The 21,904-nt window shown below is 51.2% G+C and overlaps 2 protein-coding genes across 6 annotated transcripts; both read left to right on the top strand.

Annotated features, from left to right (window-relative positions):
- Positions 1-12: 12 nt before the first annotated feature.
- Positions 13-16,720, top strand: TERF2 (telomeric repeat binding factor 2). Of its 5 annotated transcripts, none has more exons than XM_055726379.1 (10): positions 7,750-8,009; positions 8,167-8,262; positions 8,824-8,954; positions 9,251-9,337; positions 9,959-10,105; positions 10,478-10,887; positions 11,605-11,835; positions 13,901-13,986; positions 14,688-14,740; positions 15,734-16,720. In XM_055726379.1, the coding sequence occupies exons 1-10, from the start codon at positions 7,838-7,840 to the stop codon at positions 15,890-15,892; spliced, it is 1,572 nt and encodes a 523-aa protein (XP_055582354.1). In that variant the 5' UTR covers positions 7,750-7,837; the 3' UTR covers positions 15,893-16,720. The 5 variants fall into 5 exon arrangements, with proteins under 5 accessions (XP_055582355.1, XP_055582352.1, XP_055582353.1 ...); XM_014278430.3 differs by having other exon boundaries at positions 7,751-8,009; positions 11,449-11,835; XM_055726377.1 differs by lacking the exon at positions 14,688-14,740 and having other exon boundaries at positions 7,748-8,009; positions 11,449-11,835.
- An 811-nt stretch (positions 16,721-17,531) lies between these two features.
- On the top strand, positions 17,532-21,687 carry TMED6 (transmembrane p24 trafficking protein 6). Its single transcript, XM_005432307.4, has 4 exons — positions 17,532-17,964; positions 20,078-20,204; positions 20,829-20,980; positions 21,160-21,687. The coding sequence occupies exons 1-4, from the start codon at positions 17,770-17,772 to the stop codon at positions 21,382-21,384; spliced, it is 699 nt and encodes a 232-aa protein (XP_005432364.2). The 5' UTR covers positions 17,532-17,769; the 3' UTR covers positions 21,385-21,687.
- Positions 21,688-21,904: the final 217 nt, after the last annotated feature.

The following is a 21,904-nucleotide window of genomic DNA, read 5'->3' as shown; positions in this document are numbered from 1 at the left end:
TTCGCGGAACGACGGGCTTGGCCCACAGCAGCCGCCGTAGGGATAGCGGACGCCCCCACCCGCCCCCTGTAGCTAATGGCCCGCGGCGGCTCCCGGCAGATTCCGCCGGCCAATGAGGAGCGAGCAGCACCGGCGGTGGGGCGACGGCAGGTACTGGCTGCAGCCAATGGAAGGGCGCGGTGCGGTGTGTGGACCAATAGGGAGCGGCCAGAGCGACTGGGCGGGAAGGCGCTGAGCGTCGCCTCGCCTCAGGCGGCGCGCTGCGACGCGGCCCCGGTGGCACGGCCCCCCGGCCCCGGCCGCCCTGCCTTGGCCGCCGGAGCTAGGAGCCTGTCAGCAGCCTGCTCGCGCCGGTGCCCGTCCCCCGCCTCTGGTAACCCTACCGTCTGGCTTGTTGGGCGGGTGAGGAGAGTCCGGCATCTCCCGGGAGGCGCCTGCTGCTGTCAGGACCCGCCCGAGCTCGCTTGGCTGCCCGCGGCCGGAGCTGCGGCACTTCTTCCCGCGCCGGGCCGCAGGGCTCCGCCACTGGCTTGCCTCCGGTAGCACGCGGCGGGAGGGGCAGGGCGGCATCTGCGAGGCAGCCGCAGGGGTGCGGGGACAGGGGGTCGCAGGTAGCCGCTGTTCTATGAGGAAGGTGTACGGGGTGTCCCCTGGGAGATCTGTAGCGCTTCTTTGGTAGGCTTTGATTCCACTGCCAGTGGGAACAGATTTGTCACTGCTCCTTTTGTTTTCTTTTTGCGTGTGTACAAAATAATGGCCATCTTGCAGATCTTTACATTGAGCCAGTGGAGGTGCCGCAGACCTCAGAGTGCTGCCTTTTTAGCAGTTCCTAAAGGAAAGTGTTCACATGCAGATCTGATGCAAGTCAGTAAGTTCTCTCTTCCTTGCCACCCACACTGAACAGGTTCAGGGCCAGAGAGACTGTTTGGAAGCTCAGGAACCAGAGTCATTTGTAAACTTGATGGTTTTCATTTATGATCTTGCATTCATGGCTGTGGAATTTATTTTCTTAGACTTGCAGTGCAGGTGTAATGCTGGACAGTGAACTATTTGTTTTAACAGAACTGCTGAGGAGGCAGAAATGCCCTATGTTGTAAGAAGTGCTAATACTATTAACAACACTGGCTAAAGATTAAAGGTATATGCAAAGAGAATTCAAGCAAGCTAACATTAGTGCCATTTGCTATGGCTGGGATTTTAAAAGGCACTCAAAGTGAAGTAGGTACCTGTACCTGTCTTGCCACTAAGCTGGGATCTCTGTGGGAATGAGATTTACCAAATGGTACAGTCTGGGAGATTTATCAGCCCAAAGGTGTTACCCTAACTAACCATGCTGTCTGTCCATATCCATTTCAGTACAAAGACAGGTTAGCTCCCTAAAGACCCCAGGCTGTATATCAAAACAAAATTTCTAGGCCACTGTCTGGTAAGAAAGAAGGGTATCTCTTATTACTAGAGAGAAAGCAATTGCTCCAGTGGTGCCTGCCAATCATAGTCTCCGATTCAGTTACTCTTGTAATGCACAACCTTTGCAAACGGCTGAAGTTCTGGGCTGAGACCTGGCATAGCAGTGGTTCGAAGAATCAGTCGGCAATATGCAGGCAAGCGGAGGTTATCTTTATTCGGCAGCGCTGGGTGCATGGGGGATCGCTCCACCAAAGTCATGCACATCGAGGGGACTTTTCAATCCCCCCTTTATACAAGTTACTCATACCTATTCATTAGTTTTCCAAGAAATTGTTTACATATTCATTACAATTCTGAGAATTCATTTACATACCTGGTGCCTGCACAATGTCCTCGAGGAGTTGTCTCTACGCAGACTCTATTCCTTAGCGGCCATGTTTAAAGTCTCCATCTTCACCACGTTGCATGTACAACAGGAATCTAAGACAAAATGTCCCTTCTAAAGATAACCAACCCAAGGACTTAGCAGTCTGTACATCCGTCATGTGGCAATAAGGGTCCTTGGGCATTTCAGACTTTTAACTAAACATAGGTGCGTCATCCTTTAGATAAGTAGTACAGCATTTACTATTCAGCAGCATTTTTCATACACTGGCTTATCCTGGCCTTGTTCTGCTGGTTTTGTACAAGGAAACGGGGATCGAGATGCAATCAAAGCAGTAGTAAGGAAATAAAGCCAAAACAAAAAAAAAGTAAAGAGTAAAGGGTGGGGAGAGCAGACATTCAGATCAGTCTAATTTGTGTAGGATTCAAATCCATCTCCTGTTGTCAGTGAGTTCTTTGTCTTAGGAAGTAAGCTATAAATCTGGATACACCACAGCAATGCTATATCTTTATGAACTTTACTGAATGTTTCACGTCCTTTGGTACCCAGTGTGCTGGTGACTTTTCCTCGTTGTTCACACAGTTCTCATAGCTGTAGCAAAGACTGTCTTTCTAAGTGCATTTAACTGCCTTGTGCTTCCCAGCAAGCTTGTAGTCTTTCATCACAATTGTTACTCGTACTCTGCTGGCACAGCAGACTGGGATTTCTGCTTCTCCAAAAGCCTGGTAGGTAGCACAGCACATGGTTGAATGCATTGCCTTTGCAATATTGCTCCAGTGAATTGTAGGTTTTTCTGTGGCCACACTCCATGTTACTTCACAACATTTAGCAAGACAGCTATAAAGCTAGATTATTTTTCTGTCTCTTGGTGCTTCCATTTATGATAACTTATTTTTTTGTAATTGAGGCAATGCATGCACACTTGAAGTCCTCCTTTAAATAACACACTTGTTCCCCACTGTTGTCCAGTGTAGTCTGCAGGGACTTCTTCCAAGCCAAGTGTCAGAACCAGTGCTCTGTCTGTACATGCTTTGGCTGTGCACGCTGTTCTTGAAATCCTTGGCCTCCTTTTCCTCTAGCTCTGTTACAGGCTGGAGGGCACAGACCTCACAGCTTCCTCTTCAGCTATTTCACAGCAATACAGATACTTCAGTAAATGCAAACACCAGTATCTTCTGGTTTTGGGCAAATGCAAATACCAGTATCTTCTCTTTTTGGGCAAGTCCACACATTTACTTAACCAGATATTTGTATATTGTTACAGCCTTAGCCTGTTGTTCTCAAACTTCTTCAGTTACCTAATCAATAGCTCAGTCTCAACATAGCTTAAATATTGAGCTTAATCTTGTTTGGATCCTTTCTGTATATCTTTTATATCTGGTTCTGTGTGTAACCCAAGCATCCTGTCTGACATGGAAGCATTTCTGGCTCCTTGCACTGATGTGACACACAGCCTTGCAGTTCCCTTACTGTGTAAGGTTGCTAAGCAGGAAGCTCCCCCCAGCCAGGCTATGTAGCATGAAGTTATCACAGCACTATGAAAACTAGCTGGCTGCAACAAGGCTTTTACCATCCCATACCAGGTTAACTTCAATAAGTAGTTCCCATACCTTGCACCAGCCACTAATCCCCCACAAAGTTTCAAAAGTTCATCTACTGTCCATGCCTTTTCTTCATCCTCTTCAGGCCAGTCCACCCTACTTCTTGCCTCTGCTGCATCCTTCCTTCTCCCAGCTCCTCTTCCAGCCAGCCTCTCCTCATCCAGGCTCCCTGCTTCTCCCAGGGCCTCTCCTTGTCTCCTCTACATCCCGAGTGCTCTCTCTCTCTCTCATTCCTGCCTTCATTCCTCTATAATTTCTCTACATGAAGTAACATGGGGTTTCATCGTTGTGCACCCCTGTTGCCACCATGCCTTCCTGCCTGGCCTTGACAAGTGTAGTCATGTATCATTTCACACAAAGAGCTGCTGTAAAGATCACGCTGCCCTCAGTTCAACGAGGCTACCCATCTCTTGGCACATTTCTGCTGGCCCCATCCCTTGGTTCCATAAAAAAATACGTCTCTTTTTCTAGATCCTTCCCAGCGCATTTCTGCCTGTCTCGATTTCAATATGAAGTACTTAACCTTTGCCTCAAATTGGTTCACAGTAAAGTTTCTGTAACCTACTTGATAATTTTTTTTAATAAGTGCCTTTGTGCTTTCTCTTCTGCAGCTTTCATGCTTGGAGGGTTTCTCTGTGTTTTTGGCAAAGCAACCTCATCATCCTTCTCAACATTTCCCTTTTCCACTGTTCAGCTGTTGCCTGTTTTTTCTGTAGCTGTCAGCTGCCTTTCTAAGACTACTTGCTGCAGTACCTGTTTTGCATTTGCACATAATGTAGTGGCATCCTGGTCCACAACCAGGCTTTCTAGGCACATTAGCAATACAAATAATGATTGTGGTAACAAATCAGCTCTACATTTATTTATTGAGCAACAGAATTCAGTTGCTGCTTTTCCTTACCATTATCAAGTCCAAACAGAAGTCAGAAATCTGTCGTGTGTCTGTCTAGAGAGCAAGCTCTTTAGAGCTTCTGTTTGCTGCAGCGCTGCACACGCAGCCAGTGCTCTACAACAGAGAAGAGGAGGGAGGGAGTGGTGACCAGGTGCCCCTCGTGACTTTCCTGTTTTGTTTTCCACTGTAACTCATACAGAAAGACAGACACGAGATTGCAGCAACGTGCAGATCTTGTTCCCTGGAATGTTTTCTTTCATCTCTAATCACTTCATCATAATCCATAAATCAAGTAGTTAAGACTAAAAAGCACAAACACAACTGTAATTTGTGCCTTCCTGCTCAGTGTTTCGTTTGGCATGGGAAGCACCAAACCTTTTCCTGAAAAAAATGATGATGACACTGGGCAAGGATTTGGTGAAACTGGACAGTGAGGCCACTTGCATTCTAGGTCCACTGCCTGTTTTCATAATCCCTGCTTCCTTTTCATGCACTGTAGAAGATTCAGAGAGTAAAACAATGGTTTGCATTTCTGTATTTACTCTGGAAATCCCAATTTCAGGCTTGTTTTCCCATGCTGGGTGCTGTTAACACATAATTGGCCCAGGTAGGCTGTGGGGCTGTGTGGGAAGGAAGCCTTGATTAAGATGCCAAGAGTGTGGCCCCTGTCACATGCCCACTCCTGGCTCCAGCAGCACATAGGGAGATTAGCACTTTCTCAGCTGCCCCGCAGCTCTGCCCTGGTGATTACTGCTTTCTGACATCTGTCAGTGTCACCAACGCTACGGCTCCTTCAGCTGCTGCTGTCCAAACAAACCATCCCAGAAATTGCAGAAGCCTCATGGGTCTTTTCTCACCTGGAGCAGTTCCATCTGACAGGGCAGGAAGTGAATCTACTGAGCAGCGCCCCTAGGAGATCTAAAGGGATGTCACCTTCACTGGGGGGATGCTGGTGGGCACAAGGAGGAGGTGATGGCAGCCCCAGAGGGGCAAAGACAGGAGGCAGACGCAGGAGGCTGAGGAAGTGGACCTGGTGAGCAACAGCTCTGCCACTTTTCCTGAGCGAAGCCTTGCTTGGAGAAGGCAGGTAGCCCCAAATGGCTTCATCCAGGCATCTCAGAGAGAAAGCCTGCTTTGTTTTGCTTTGTAGAGGACCCCAGGGACTCTCTTTTGTGATCTCTGAGCAAAAATAAATTAAATGGCTCAAAATCCTAAAACCCGTACTGGGCTGGTGGGATCTGCCAAAGTGGCTGGCACATCTAGTTGGAACGGCAGTGTGTATGTATCTTGGGTGTGCAAGTGACTGAACATTTCAGAAAACATGGAGTTTACTAGTCAGGAGAGCAACAGCAGTTCTTGAAAGGCTGTGAGGGCAACCGATCTCTGCTGGGGCGCATCAGCCTCTCCTTGAACCGAGGGGAGAACAGTGAAGTTCAGGAGTCCCAGCCCTGTCACCTGTTCTTGCATCTTGTGACAGAAAAAGAGCAAAACCATTTTGCTCAGGGATATTTCATACGGAAAAGTATTTTAACCAAAGCACGTTGCTCTGCCATCTCCTCTCAGCCCAGGAAACAGCCGCCGGTATCTCTCGCTGCATCCTTCCTAACATGTAAGGGCACTGACTCGCTGGCTGTATGACACGGCTGTACCGTGTCCCGCTCAGACAGTTCCTCTTCTGTGCTTGATTTCCCCAGGGCAGTCACGCTGCCCCGGGTGAGCAGCCACCCTTCTTTCTTGCACAGATTATTTTTATCTCCCTTTGTTTGCCAATAAAAAAATCCCTCCCATTTTTACTGTTTTCCATTTGACACGCTGATTTTTCTCATATGCGTTTCCTTCTCTGGCCAGGGGTGGAGGGGAGTATCCTGGATAACCTAATGTGAGAGGAATTTTCACGTGCTTTTCCACCTCAGGTGAGACAGTCTCCAGAATGGTGTCAGTGCCATTCCCTGGGCCAAAGAGATGCCGTGTCTGAGTGAGAGACATCCCAGCATGGCAGAGAACCATGCTGTAATCTGGAGGATCGGCTTGCCAGAGCCCTGCTTGGCCTTTGCCTAAACCAGCTTCCTCAGGGCACCGGTTTGTCTTGGCCCTCGCTCACTGGGATCATTGGGAAGTCCGGGCTTCAGATTTGTTACACAAAGTCTGGGTAACTATGGGAAAATCTCTGCCCCAAAACACTGAAACGGGGACCTCGTTGTCTTGTTGCAGGTTAGGGGAATGGGATTTGCAGATGGCTGGAGTACAAGAAACAGATGTACAGAGTGTATGAAAACATCCAGGCTGCTCAAAAAACTAGAGTAAAGAGCATAGAGTAAAAAAGCCCAACAGATAAAGTAAAAAACAGCAACTCTAATACTTGAAGTGTTCAATCGCATCTATGTGGTGATGCAAGTCCAGGCAGACTGAAAAGAAACACTATGTCTGCGTGGCTGGGTTCGGACAAAAATGGCCTTTATTGTTTGTATACAAACTATTTATACATCTTAGACAGTGCAGGTGTTAGACCCTGATAGGTTTTTGTGTCCTTCTTCTTGCTTGCTATTTGCTGTTGCTGTAGGTGCCCATCTGCTGCGGTTCTAAGTTCCAATTCTTCACACCCTGTTTACATACCTGACAATTTGTGGCTGTCTTAAAGGTACACGGCTAAGTCTTTGAAGTCAACTAACTTGTCTGCAGACCCGCTGCAGACCCCAACACATCTACAAATGCAGGTTGTGCTTAAGCCTTAACCTCACGCCCCATGTTGGGTGTTGGTGCTCCCTCTGAGGCAGCAGCCCGTGGGGCAGTCAGGTGTGTGTTGCGATTTCTGTCAATGTTCCTGTCCCAAAGGTGTCGCAGCATGGCTCGGCGGGGTGGTCCGCGCTTCAGGGCACATCGCAGCTCTGCTCCACCCGAGAGCCCTCAGCACCTGCCCGTGCTGGCAGAGGCAGCACCGGCCATTGGAGGTGATAGCACGAGTGTAACAGGCAGCTCGGGACCTGGTCAGGCGCGAGGTGAAGCACCCCGCTGGGGGTCCCCCACAACGTGCAGGTGGCAGTTTCCCTTCCACTCCATGCTTCCCAGCTGAAACACGGTCATTTTCCTCCAGAAAACACGGTTTCTGCTGGGAGAATGAAACCTGCTGCTGGAAGAGCCTGAAGGGTGGCAGCCGCCTGCGCCCCTTGCTCCCCATTTATCTCTCGGGTGGGCAGAGAATGGCCTCAGGCCCGGTACGACCCGCCGCTCAGCTCCGGCCCCAGCACAGCGGCGCCGTAAGGCAGCGGGGGGGCTGCCGGGGCGCGGGGCGGGCCCAGCCTGCCGGGTGATGCCCACGCTGGGGGCTCGGACCCGGCAGGGCCGGTCCCCGCGAGGCCCCGAGGCCGCAGTGCAACGCCCGCCCGCCAGGGGGCGGCAGCTGGGCCTGGAGGCGGCGCGCTGCACGCTGGGAGCTGCCGCCGCGACGGGGCTGGCGCGGGGCATGCCGGTAGCGGCGGGCGCGGCCTGAAATAGGGCCACAGAGCGCGCTGCTGTCGTCACTTCCGCTGGGGCTTCGCGTCGGTTTCTGGCGGGATGGTGAAGAAGCGGGCACGGTCGGCCTGGCGAGAGGTGATGGCGGCGCGAAGCGGCGTGTCCGAGGAGATGATGAACAGCTGGGTCCTGCAGTTCTACTTCCATCAGGCCATGGCGGCCTACCGCTCGGGGCGGAATGGCGACTTCCGCCAGCTCCGCGACGTCATGCAGGGTGGGCCGCGCGGGCCGGGGACGGCGGGCCGGGGCCGTTGCTGGGGCAGGGGGATAGTCGGGAGGGACAGCGAGACGGCGGCTGGGACGGGCCCGGGACGGTGGGGCCGGCAGCGGGGCCCGGGACGTACCGGCGTAACCTGCCCCTTGTCCCACAGCGCTGCTGCTACGGCCCTTGGACAAGGAGCCCACGGTCATCCAAATGCTACGCGTAATGCAACTGCTGTCACGGATTGAGGAAGGCGAGAACCTCGGTGGGTCCCTAACCCTCCCGGCAAGGGCCTGAGGAAACGCCAGTGGTGGCTTGAGGCTTGCAGCCTGCTCCCCCAGCCTCAGCACGCCCTGCCCTGTGGCTGCACGCCTGCAGCTCCTAGGGGCAGGGCTGTGCAGGGCAGAGGTCTGGGCTGAAGTTGTTAGGCTGTAGGAGCTTTTTTTCCCTGAGGGTAAGGGGCCAGAGAGTGTGGCTGTTCATCTCTGCATCATGCTGCCGTGGCCAAGAGTGGTGTGCTGGAACCCACGCTCCAGGGGTGTCCTGCTATCTGAATGTACCAGGCTTGTGGCTTCTGCTCAGCTTCATACCTTCTGAAATGCTTCCCCTGGATTGGTTATTTGTAGTCAAATGTTGCTTCTTGTAGCTTTCCATGCCTGGTGGGGGCAAATCTTGCAGTTTAGGTGGTTGGCACTCAGCCTGCCATTCCTTCTCATCCTTCTCAGTAGCTCTAGAATTTGCAGTCAAACTAAGCAAATAAGTAACTAGCTCACTGTAGGGCATCACTGTGAATGCCTCGCGAACTAACAGCTGTGGTTTCTTGTAGATTGTGCCTTTGATAAGGAGCTGGAGCTCACCCCACTTGAATCGGCAATCGGTGTCCTGGAGCTTGTTCAGAGAGAATTTTCTATCGCTGAGAAGACAATGGAAGATGTTCAGCAAAGAGTGAAGGAAGCTGTAAGAATTTATCTTTTCCAATAAATACTCAGTTCACCTTTTGTCTGAGAGAAAATTTGGGTAAATGACTGTGGGAATTGCCTTGTGTGGAATACTGCTCTTAGTGCCAACTTGGCCTCAAATGCATATCTTCAGTGTATGTGCTTCTTCATCAGTTAGTGTAGAAGCTGTTTCTCCGTATAAGTACTAAGCTGTTACCTGTGCTGTACTTGATTACTGTATGTGCTTTTCCAGAGCTGATCTAGAAAATACGGCAATTCAGTGTCAGCAGTGAAATTGTTGTTTTTCTTCTGTAGGCTGTTATTGTCTGCATCAAAAATGGAGAGTTTGATAAAGCTTCAAAAATTGTCAAGAGGCATATGGGGAAGGAGCCCAAAAGCCAGGTGTGTCCATGCCAGGATGGAAGATGGCTGCTTGAGGACTGTCTTTTGTATCTTATGCTGTATTGGGGAGGGGGGTTGTTTTGAGGTGGTCTGATAGGGGTGTTGGGGTAGGGCTGGTGCATATTGCAAGTGTGAAAGGTTTCCCTGAGAAGAATGTGTTTCAGGGAAACCTGAACAAGAAGAGAGCATAGGGGTGCTGAAATGATAAGAATCCTCCTTGATTGACAGACCCTCAGTGGCATTTCTAAAGTGTGCCAATCATCACTTTGGAGCTCCTTCTATTAACCACATTCCTTCATGTACCTTTGTGGATCTTCCAGGCATCAATATTCATCCTTTGCTTCAAGGCAAACTTGAGATCACATGTAGAGCATGAATTCCTAAGAAGGGCTCGTTCTGAAAGCAGAGGGAGTCCCCGTTCCTGTTTCTATAGACAGTGTAATGTTTTGGGCACTGAAAGCAGAAAGTCAGAACTGCTAAAACAAGGTGGCTTTCACATTGCCTTGGCCTTTTCCCAACCTTATATTGCTATAAATTAGTTGTGCCTGGGAGATATCTAATAGAGAAGAGCTAGATCCTAGCTCCCGTGTACCTATTGAGAGCATCTTACCTCTCCTCTAGAAAAAGAGGGACAAGTTTCTGACTGTCATCCAGGAGAAGAATTTAACTCATCCATTGGTCAGAAACTTCTCTTACAAGAACTTCCAGCAGAGTGTGTTTCAGTTTGTGAAGACCTATGTGGATGATTCGGAGCCACTGCTGCTAACGGTACGTGTCTGCCCTGCTTGCCCTGCCTGGCAATGGCGTGAGGTGCAGATCTGGGGAAAACTGACACTTACTTTGCCATGAGGCAATAAAATACAGTAATTTGCCTTCTATATGCTTTCTGTGCCAATAATGAGTTAAGAGTTTAGGCACCTGTTTAACAGTGGGTTAAATCTAAAATACTTCAAATTCAGCCCACTCATAAAAGGTTTATATAGTCAAACCCATCTTTCAGTCTGTTTTGATTGACATGAACTCTGTAGATGGTGTACTACTGCAAGTAGCAGCTTAAAATGCCTTTGGGAGGGGATATAAAATTGGATGTAGTATGAGGAATCATCTTTATAATAGTTGCATACTTTTTCTTTGTCCCAGATAATGAAAAAGACTTTGAATTCAGAACATGCTGAAGAGCCAAAACGCTCATCAGCGACTCCTGAGTCTGCAAACAAGCCAAAGAACCAGGCGGCAGCTCTGGAGCCCTCAGAAAGGGCAGAGGACCCAGCAGAAGCTCCCAAGCCTGCAGAAACAGCAAAAGACCTGAATGGAGCTCCCAGCTCTGCAGAAAGGGCAGATCACCCTACAGCAGTGCCTGAGCTTATGGAAGAGCCTAGTGACTCTGCAGCAGCTCCTGAGCCTGTGGAAGGAACTACTGACCCAGCAAGAACTCCCGAACGTATAATAGCAGCGGGTGGTATCTTGGAAGATGCTTCAGAGCCTATGGAAGTATCTGAGGCTGCTGCTGGTTCTTTAGAACTTCCAGGAGTGTCCAGGGACTTGGAAAGGTGGGCAGAGGAATCTGGCCCTGTGTTGTGGAGAAGTGTGGCAGCAGTTCTCTTCTGAGGGGTAGTTTGCTCTGTCCAGGCAGCTCTTAACTTCCCCAAATGCCAGCCCAAGCAGGTCTGCCCAAGCACACCCCAAAGGCCATTGGTGTAAGAATTCTGTCTAGATAGCAGTAAAAATGTTAAGATGGTTTGTTTGGGGGTTTTTTTCTGAAGATATGTAGTACTCCTCTAAACTAGGGAGGGAGGGCAGTGGCTGCCAGAAGGTTTGCTCTTGTGGAGCAGTGTTTGGTACCCATGTAGGTCAGCCCTGAGTCAAAGAGTAGCAGGACATCCAGCGGGCACAAAGCTTGGGTGTGTTCTCTCAAGACCTGCTTCCCTGGTGCACCGCACTGTTCAGAAGAAGGGTAAGGCAAAGGGTTGGGAGTGCCCTCTTGAGTAAATTTTGTTTGCACCCTAGGGTCAGTTGTTGAGGGTCACACAGTAGGGAAAAGACTGATTTCAGTGAAGTGGAGCCACCATGGTGATACCTTTACAACTTGATCAGTTCTGTTTATTTTGTAGGCAGCCCTCTGGAAATGTAACTACATATGGGATTTCTGTTCTGAGAGAAGCTTTCAAGGTCCTGTCAGACTCCCAGGATTCCGATGCACTCTTCACCAAACTGGATGAAACAGACTTTTCTTTCCCCCAGCAACTGTCTCCTTCTGTATCCCACAGAACCAAGAAGCAAAAAGAAAAGGAGAATCAAGATTCTGATATTTCATACCCTCCTGCAATACCCTGTGAGGGCAAACGGTTGATTACCATAAGCAACCTGATCATGGAGCAAGACTCCCAGTACACAGACTTGAGTGAGAGCCCAGACTCTTCACAGGAGTTACCTGTATTTTCTGCTTCCAGATGTGCTCAGAAACCACATGAGCAGCCTGTACCTACTAAGAGACAAAAGTACGAAGCTCACCTCTTGTGGTATATTCTAATCTCATCCAGTCTTTTAACTTGCAGCTGACATCAGTGCGAACAACAAAAAACCTTTCCCTTTAGTTCAAGATGAGTATGTTGACCAACCTTGCCCTGTTGTTGTTAGACTTTACTGTTTGGTTAATGGGGGGGGGAGAAAACGATCCAACTTCCACTGGCAGTGAGTCAGAGGTACTGCAGTTAGTATCGGTAGGTGATTCCAGTGTGTGTATCACAGGTAAGATGTGTTTGTCTGTGCTTTGGTTAGTGAGACTGAAGGTCCACTTCCTGAGACATGTGACACTGGTCTCACGTAAGCTCTTTTGTACGTGAAACATGTTGGTTGGTTAAACTTATAGCTATAGCTAAGAGTCTCGTGAGTATCTCCTGGAGGCTGTAACAAAGCTTACTGCTTAAATGTCTGAGCTGCTTCTCTTTTGCTTAGTGAAATAGCATAGCAACCAGCAAAAATGATGTTTTGGATCCCCAGGAGTGAGACTGGGAGGACTGCAGAGCACTGGATGTCTTCAGAAAGATAAATAAAATACCATTTCCCTTGGTTTCGTGGCTTACGAATGTCAAGAGCATAAAGGTTTGGTTTTGAAGGTGGGCAGTAAAGATCTGTGCTCTGTGTAACTTGGCTTCTCTGGAGAGGGATTGTCTTTCTCTGAAGCACAGGAGAGTGGCTGTAAATCAGGATGTGCTGCTGCAGTGCAGCTGGTTGATGCTAACAGCAATGAAGTCTCTCAGATACTTTGCTGGTCTGTCTTGTTCAGGGGTTAAACTAATTGTCCCTGTTTATGGGGACACTGAGGAGGGATTTTTTACCCCTGCTGTTGTCCACTTCCTAGAGTTGTCTGGAAACTTTAGTTCATAAATTTCCTACTGTTTCAAAGACCTGAGTGGTCACCACTTGGTGTCTTTTGGGTTTGTTTTTTCTGGTAGTACATTGCAGCAGCTGATGTTGCTGTCCCTAGGATATGTCTAGAGTTTTATTTTGAGGGTGCTGGGGAATGTGATGGGGACAGGATGATGTTTTGTGAACTCTTCCAGAGCAGAGTGCTGTGCCTGACTGCCCTGGGAAGGGGCTGGGCAGAGCGAGACTTCCCATCCTGTGTGGTGCCCGCAGCCAGGGTTGGTGCGGGATCAGGAAGAGCCTAGAACAGGGCTGTTGCCATGTGGCTGACTGCTGGCTTGAGCAGTTCTCAAGTTTCAGCCCTGCCACTGTACAAACTGGTTTCTGGTACACCTGAAAAGCCACTTACTGTCTGTGCTGCTTGTGTGGATTTTGTGTGTTGAAGACTTCTAAATGTCAGGACTCGTGGTAGTGGTGGCACTTAGGACATCTGGCTGGAAATCTAATCGTGGGCATCTCTGCCAGTAGCTGGTTCTCAAATGTTTCTGTGCAGGAAGGAGGAGCTCAGCAGTGCAGCTTCAAGTAAGAATATAGAACAGTTATTTTCCTGTAGTCATAAATGGCTTCATTCATATTTGATGTGATAGCCATAGGTGAACATTTTGAAGTTTTTAACAGACTTAATTTCACCTCACAAGTTTGTGCTTGAGGATTGGAAGGAAGGTGTTGGCACTGAGGCACGCGATCTTATGGAGAGGCCTCTCTGGGTCGGTTGACCTTAGTAGTGAGACAGTGAGAATTAAGTGCTTTGAAGACTAAAAGCTTGTCCCCTGAGCTGTTGGTGTGTCAGTGTCATACATGAAGGCCTAGGAAGTCCAGCTGTCTCTTGTTTGCTTTCAGGTGCTTAATTGACTAGTGGATACCCAGTCACTTGTTTTTGCAAATGCTGGCTAAGAGATATGATAGTCCACTTTGTTTGAGTATATATTGCATGCCATGCCTTCAGACAGGGGCTCCTGGGGATTCATCCCCTCTGAGGGGAGTGGAGGAGATGATGGTGTGTTTATATCTTGCTTTATGGGTGCGTTTCTCCACACTGCATGCTGATCACAGGTTTGCCTGCTGTGCTCCTGCACTTTCTCCCCATAAAACATTCTCTCTAGCCAGTAGCCAAAGTAAATGATTGTCTGCTTTCAGGTCCCTCCATGGAAGGTGGGTCAGCTCATATGTCGAAGAAGTAAAAGACCAGTGGAGTGAGGAGGATGAGCTCTTCCCAAATGCACGTAAGAACAAGAGCTCCTGTTGCTGGGGGTAATTTATAGTAATCCTGGCTTTAGGGTTTATTCATGGGTGTCTTGCTACCTTCTGTGTGACTGTGTTTTAGAAACCAGAAATTTTAAAAGCCCAAGAAAATAGGTAGCTGTCCAGCCTCAAGGTATTTCTTTGTACCTTGGACCTGAAATGCATACCAAAAACTCCTGTTCAGGTTTCAGACTAATCATGCTTAGCTTACAGAACGTAAATATTGGAAATACAGCTCTTTCTCTGTTCCTACTTCAGTGCCATGAAAAAAAGGCTAAGTTTACCTTTTCAGCCAGATCAGTTGTCTGGTCCGCTTTGCAGCTAGATGTGTAGCTTAGCTGGTGAAAAGGAGTGGACAATGGATGTCTAATTCCAGCCTCAACATACAGTGTAGCCACATCCTGGATGGATGCCACTGTTCTTGATGTATTGGCTAGTTTAAAACAAAAAGATCTTATTAAAAGCTTTCACATAAAGCAGTTGGGGTTTGAAACGAAAGGGCTGTGCACGCTATAGCTGCAGAAAAGGGAGGGATAAAGGAATTTGAGTTTATTGTCTGTCAGTGGGTGCTCACACTGTAGGCTGACTGCATAGCTCGGCAGCTAAGCCCAGGGGAGTCTCCCGAGGAGGTCTGTACCTCCCAAGTTACGGCCAGGTGTAATTCTCTTCCCTTGCTTTTCAGCATCATACAGGACAAACAGCCGCAAGACTTCAGTCTCTGGTTCCAAGAAGCAGGTAATGTGGAGCCCTTAAGTCCTTTCAGTAAGGCCTGAAATGAGGACATGTCAGTATGGAAGACCAAACTATTGGACTATTTGAAATACATTGGTGAAGGCTGCTGCTCAGACCTCTTTCTCAGCAGCCTCTGGTTCCCTGCAGTTGGGTGAGCTGCTGCTGTGCTTCAAATGAAGCACTGGAGGATGGGTTGCAAAGTGTTCCCTGAGGCTGGTGCTTGCAGTACCCAGGCTTGATCCAAGTTGTGCAGGTCTTTGCATTCACAGAGCTGGCTGGAGTTTCTGCTAAAACAGCCTGGTTTGGTAGCTGGCTAAAGCTGTGTGCCTCCTGCATGCCCGTGAAGTTCCTTTTCCTTGATGCACGGGGTTCAGAGCTAGGTTTGCAGAGTTCCCTGCATGCTGGCAAGGTTCAGCTTCTTGTTTGGGTGAGGGACACGTGTATGGCAGCTGTTACCTGGGAACAGGGCCCAAGATTGGTGCTACTAGGAAATCTTTCACCCTTGCTTGTAGGAGGATAGCTGCTGTGCACCATGTAGCACTTCATTCCAAGTAGCTGTTTCAATCATTTTTGCCTCCAGTACAAAAATTCAGGGGACCTGCAGACCTGAACTTGCAGATTATGGCTGGGATTTTTTTAACCCTCTAGTTGTATGCTGTTGGGCAGGGTGCAGGCAGTGAGTGCTTTGTATCTCTAATGCTTGCGGTCACATCAAAAGGTAATTCCTCTTTTACCTCATCCCTGTTGTGCTTTGGGAAGCAGAACTCCTGAACTTCTGCTGAGCACTTCGTTTACTTGTAACGGTTCCAAGAGCACATCTGCACCGCAGGGGTGGAGCGTTGTGTGTGCTGCTGACATCTCTGCCTTTCCTCCCTGTTACTAGCAGAAATGATGAAGGGAAGCTGACATGCTAGGAAGGAGTCCTCTGCCAAATGCAACTCCTCCCTGAAACTGCACTCTATACTCACAGAATGCTGCTTATGTGCTCTTTTCTAGTCATGGACAGTACAAGAGAGCGAGTGGATCAAAGAGGGCGTGAAGAACTTTGGAGAAGGGAGATGGAAGGCCATTTGCCAGCAATATCCCTTCCAGAACCGCACTGCAGTGATGATTAAGGATCGCTGGCGGACCATGAAAAAGCTGGGAATCCTCTAAAGTTGGGAGCCACAGGACCTCCAGTACAAAAAACTTACCTTTTGAAAGGTGGACCAGAGCGATAGTAGTAGGAGGCCGCTGTGCTTGACCCTGATATGTATTGGGTCCAGTGTGAGCCCCTCTGCCTTGTGGTACCTGAGACTGCTGGAGCAGAGGGAAACAATGTCTGACAGGAATCCAGAGTCCTGTGTCTCGTTGTAGCTGCAAAGTTTCTCTGCAGTTGGCACAAGCTGTGCTACCTGATGGCACTTGTTTGGAAACTGTCTGGATTGGGACTTCCCTCTCTACCTGACAACTGCAGCCTTTGCAGAACAAATCCCAGCCTGATGGGCTGCTGAAATCACAGTTTTCTCAGCTCGGATGCTGTCAAGTAGCAGGACAATATCATTGGTGGCTGTTCTTGTGTTTTAATTGTCTAAACTTGGACTTGTTTCATACATTTGCATTCTGTACCCTGTGGGAGAGAGGCAGCACGTTGTCCCAGAGCTTCTAGGGTGATCTGCTCAGACTTTTATTTTTTGCCCATATTTCTTTCTGCCTTGTAAATTACTACTCTGCAAGTCAGAATTTCTCCCTCCCAGTTTTGAGGTTTTAAAAGCATTAACTTTTGGTTTGGTACTTAAATGTTGGTTGTTCCAGTCCCTTACTGATTTCAGTTATGTCTTACTTGTGCTTCTTCCTGGTAACATCCTCCTCCTGGGTGCAATCCCTGCAAGTGTATTGAGTTCCCAGGGTGCTGCCTGTTTCCTGCCTTCAGGTGCCAAAAGCTAACTCTTGTGTCCAAGCAGTCTTCTATAAAATAAAGCTTTTTTGTTCTTTGCTATCAAAGTTGCCATAAATGTGAACATGTATCTCACAGGCAGAAATGCAGCAGTTTGGGGTGCTGCCTGTGAGCTGCCCTGCCAGGGCACGTGCTACCCCTTGGACTGCTCAGTGGCTGGCGTGGGGGGTTGTGTCGGCAGCTGTTTGTTTGGGGTGGAACAGCAATGCCCTGAAGGTGTGAGGTGCTGCTGCATTGGAGTAGACATGAAGCGGAAGCTTCTGGACTAGATTCTCATTGAAGTCAAAGGGCCGGGGAGCTCTGAGGGTATTTGCTAAATGCAGCATGCCTTGGCTGTGTTCCTGTAGAGCCAGGGCTGGGGAGAAGTCTGTGGAAACACCTGCTTTCCCTTCTGTCCTTCAGCAGCAGCTGCTGGAGCGAGCTTCCCTTGTCACCTGGCTCTGGCCTCTGCCTTTCCCTCCCCCTCTGCTTGTAAAACCGTTTCCCTGTAGGGTGAGAGCAGCCCCAGGTAGCCAGGAGCACCTTGCGGTTCTGTGGCTTCTTGGTGTGAGCTGCAAATTGGACCAGTAACTCCCAGTGCAAGGCAATGCCCATTGGTTGTGGCCGTTTGGAAGATGTGTTCATGCTGCATGGGGCTGAGCCCGTTCTCTGCAGCAGGCTCTTGCCCTCAGCTGTGCAGGGAGGGTGGCACAGCCCAAGGCAAGGCTGTGGGCAGCGATGCGTGGGGCTCTGTATTTTTTGGAGAAACATGCCTTTTGTGGTTAGTTTGCTCATTAGTGAGACACAGGCTGGCAGAGCTGGTCGGTGAGGGAAGCAGGGACCGGCTCTATGCGGCCAGTGACCACGGGGCTTCTTCACAGCAGCCTCAGCCCCCACAGAAGGGTTCAGCTGGTGAGCTCCAACATGGACCGGCCAGAGCAGCTCCCACTCTGTGCCGAGATCACCTTGAGGAGCAGAGCCTGTGCCATGCTCTCCCAACACCAGCCCCAGCACTGCCAAGTGCCACTGTGGGGCAGTTAATGATTACCACTGCCACCTCGGGTCCCTGCTCCTGCCCTGCCCTGGCAGGAGGGAGCGCTGGAGGCTGGGAAGCAGGATGCTGCTGCTGCTGGTCCTGGCACTGCTGGGACCCGCCAGCTGCCCCAGGACTGAGCCCCTGAGTGGGTCCAGCCAGGAGCCCCTCTTCCACGGGGCAGATCGGTATGATTTTGCCATTGTCATCCCTGCCGGCACTGTGGAGTGCTTCTGGCAGTTTGCACACCAGAGCGGCAATTTCTTCTTCAGCTACGAGGTGAGTGTTGTGGGACGCGCCATGGGGAGCTGGTGGTGTGGTGCAGCGGCCGATGGGGTTGGGGACTGGCCGTGCTGGATCAGTCTAGTGTGGTGGCTCTGCAGCTGGTCCCAGCTGCCCCCTCCGGGGGTGCAGCCTGCCCGGCGGTGGGCAATGCTGCGTTGCCTTAGTCCCGTGTGGTGGGCTGGCCCTGGCTGAGCGCCGGGTGCCCACCCAGCCGCTCTGTCACTGCCCGCCTCAGCCAGGCAGGGGGGAGAAAACATAACAAAAGGCTCGTGGGTCGAGATAAGGACAGGGGGGTCACTCGGCGCTTACTGTCACAGGGAAAACAGATTTGACTTGGGGAAAAATAGTTCAATTTAGTAAGCAGAAAACCGCTTTTCCCCCACCCCTCCCTTCTTCCTGGGCTTAACTTAATTCCCGATTTAATTTCCCAAGCGGGCAGGGGACGGGGAATGGGGGTTATGGTCAGTCCATCACACGTTGTTTCTGCTGCACCTTCCTCCCCACACTCTTGCCCTGCTCCACCATGGGGGAGACAGTTCTCTATGAACTTCTCCACTGTGGGTCCCTCCCACGGGCTGCAGCCCCCCAGGCACAGCTGGCCCCAGCACAGGTCCCCATGGGGTCCCCAGCTGTGCCAGCAGCTTGCCCCAGCCTGGGCTCCTCTCCCCATGAGGCCACAGGCCCTGCCAGGAGCTGCCCCAGTGCGGGCTGCCCACGGGTCACAGCCCCCGCCAGGCATCCCCCTGCCCCGGCATGGGGCTCTTCCCGGGCTGCAGGTGGGGATCTGCTCCCCGGTGGGCTCCGTGGGCTGGGGGCACAGCCTGCCTCGCCGGGGGCTTCCCACGGGCTGCTTGGGTGCTGTGGTGCCTGGAGCCCCCCCTGCCTCCTCCTGCACTGACACTGGGGGGCTGCAGGGCAGCTGCTCTCACATAGTCTCTCCCTTCTCTCTTGCTGGCACAGGTATTTTTTTTCCCCCTTTGTAATATGCTATCCCCGAGGCGCTACCACCATCGCTGATTAACTCGGCCTTGGCCAGCAGCAGGTCTGTCTCAGAGCCAGCTGGCACTGGCTCCATCGGGTGTGGGGGCAGCTTCTAGCAGCTTCTCACAGAAGCCACCCCTGTAGCCCCCCCGCACCAAACCCTCACCACGCAAACCCACTACTCCCTGTGACCAGGCCTATGTGTGGAAGGAGTACCCATGGGATGAAGCCCACGTGGCCGGCTGAACTCCAGACCCTCTGCCCCCAGGGCAGAGATGGTTTGCCTTGCGTGGGGAAAGTCCTTGGTCAAGACAGGGAATGGTTGCAGTCACTTGGATGCTTCATCTCAAGGACTGTGCCTTTTTAGGCAATTTCCATCATCAATCCCATGTATTTTTTTAAATACCTGTTTTACAACCACAAAGCAGCAGTGAGAGCTCCCAGGAGACACAGTGCTGAGCAGGCAGGGCTTGCTCACAGGCTGCTGCAGGGTGTCCCGGCACTGCGGGAGCTCTGCCCACCGCCAGGCTGGCTGGAGCCCATTGCACAGCCCTTGGCTCTCCTCCGAGCCACAGCTGGAAGGCACGCTGAAGGACTCGGGCACAGCCCTTTCTGCTTGTCCCCACGCTCCGGCCCCTTCCCGCACGGGAAACTGCAGCCCTTTTATCTCCTGTTTACACTAGGCTGGTTGAAGGAGTGAGGCACGGCCGTGCCTGGTGCTGGCAGCTTCCCCCGGCTCTGTGGGAACACGGCATGGTCCTGGGGCTCGGCACTGCTCCATCTCCCACACTCCAGCAGCCAGCAGCAATGGCAGCAGCACCTGAGCCAGGCGGCAGAGAGCCAGGGTGGGCACATAGGGTGGGAGACGTGGCGTCTGAGCGGGTGTTGGGAACTGTGGGGTTCGTTTCCCAGGGCTGCAGATTGTGGGTTTTTTCTTTTCCATGTAGCCGGCAGCTCACTGGAGGCTGTTCCTGGCCTCAGCTCACGGGAGCAAAGGGGGCAGCTCCCCATGGACCCCAAACCAACCCTCAGTACGGGCAGGTCCTGCCCCGTGCGGGAAGGCTTCCCTGTTTCCTGGGTGCAGAGTCAGGCTGACAAATTCCCCTCGGGTGTTTCCCGCCTCCAGGTCCAGCGGGCGACGGGGATTGCCAACAACAGGAATGTCCTGGCCACCGCGAGCGACCCCAACGGCTTCCGGCTTGGTGCTTCCCAGGACGTCCGAGGACAGATCAACTTCCTCACCAAGGAGACAGGTCCCTGCCCAGCCCGCCTGCCAGCTGCCTGCAGGCAGGAGCAGCAGCTCCAAGCCTGCCCAGGCCAGCAGGGTGGTCATGAAACCAAAGGATTAACAGTTCCTCCTCCTCCCAGGCAGAGGCCTTCATGGTTTTGAAACACTCACAGGTTTGGCAAAGAGGAAAAAATTGCATCAGGGATGTATAGATTTTGAAATGCATGCTCTTGTCTAGCTCCAGACGTCATCTGCAATAAGGCAGTGTGTACATCTTCAACATGAGCCTGCTTGGATGGCCAAACCAAACTGTTAAGAGATTAATTTTTTAAGATGATTCTTGGTTTACATGCTGACTATAGGCAAGGCTTTTTATAATGTAAACACCGGATTACACAGTTCTGTTCCCCTTGGGGTGAGGACACAACGAAAAGGTACATGTGAGAGAAGTCAGTCAGATACTTAACGTAATGCTGGAAGAGGAGCTGTCTGTATTTTGTGCCCCTGGGCTGCCAGTGCTTCCCAGAGCGTTGATCGATCTGATCACGCCTCCTTCCCTAACAGGGAGGATGAGGGTCGAGCTGGGGATGGGTCTGCCTGCCAGTGGCTCTTCTGCTCAGGGAACAATAATCCCTGTTTCTCTCTGCAGGTTTCTACCAGCTGTGCCTGGACAACCAGCAGAACCACTTTGGCTTTGTACAGGTATATCTCAACTTTGGTGTCTACTACGAAGACTTCAATGTGGAAAACAAGCAGCTGGAAGAGAAGAAAGAGCTGAATGACACCCTGGAGGCAATCGGGGTGAGTGTCAAGGTGACCACAGGGTGCTTGAACACAACAGGGATGGGCACGTCCTCCCAAGGGAACTGAGTGTTGCAGGTTAATTGAATGCTGAGCCCCGCGGGCAGCTCCCAGAGCAGCTCTGCCAGCCCCAGGCTCTGCCACAACCCCGCTGCTGAGCGCCCACCCCTCACCCGCAGGTCAGCATCCGGAAGCTGCAGGTCCACATCTTCCACATGTGGCGGTTCTACAACTTTGCCCGGATGCGGAAAGCAGCCGACTCCTTCCTCCTGGAGTCCAACTACAACTACGTCAACTGGTGGTCGATGGCTCAGAGCTGTGTCATTGTCCTCTCTGGGGTGCTGCAGCTCTACTTTTTGAAGCGCCTCTTCAACGTGCAAACCTCCAGCAGGCAGAAGTGCTAGCAGTGCCCAGAACTGCGGGCAGGAACCCTGCCTACAGTGCCTGGTAACTGAGCAGCTGCTCTGCCCCTTCACAGAGCAGGAGGGAAGCCGGATCCTGCTTCGAGGAGGAGAGCTCCCCCGGCTCCTGCCTCCGGCTCTAGCTGAAATCACCCCGACCGAAGAAAAGCGCAATGCAATTGCCTGAGCTTTGCATGCTGGGTTGGTTTGTTACATCCCTACCTGTTGTTGTAATGTTGCAACGTGCCTTTTCTACCAGATACCCAATAAAGGAACCCCTGGCACATGCTCTGGGGACCAACGGCAGCCTGCTGCCTGCCGCTCATCCTCTGCAAGCCCAGGCAAAGTAGGTCCTTCCTTGCAAGCAGCTGCCTGCCCCATCCCTCCCTCCCTGAGCTCAGCTGTCAGCCTCTGACAGCCCGGCCCCAGACTGCGAGCTTCCCCCCCAGTCTCGTCTGCCAAACCAAATGTGGTGCTTCTCCCCTCTGGATTCACACCGCAGCGTATCGCACTGCCCCAGCAA

The sequence above is a fragment of the Falco cherrug genome, chromosome 14, assembly GCF_023634085.1.
Source record: "Falco cherrug isolate bFalChe1 chromosome 14, bFalChe1.pri, whole genome shotgun sequence".
Lineage (NCBI taxonomy): Eukaryota > Metazoa > Chordata > Aves > Falconiformes > Falconidae > Falco > Falco cherrug.
The sequence above is the reverse complement of the archived record's forward strand: the minus strand, read 5'-3'. Positions and strand labels throughout refer to the sequence as shown.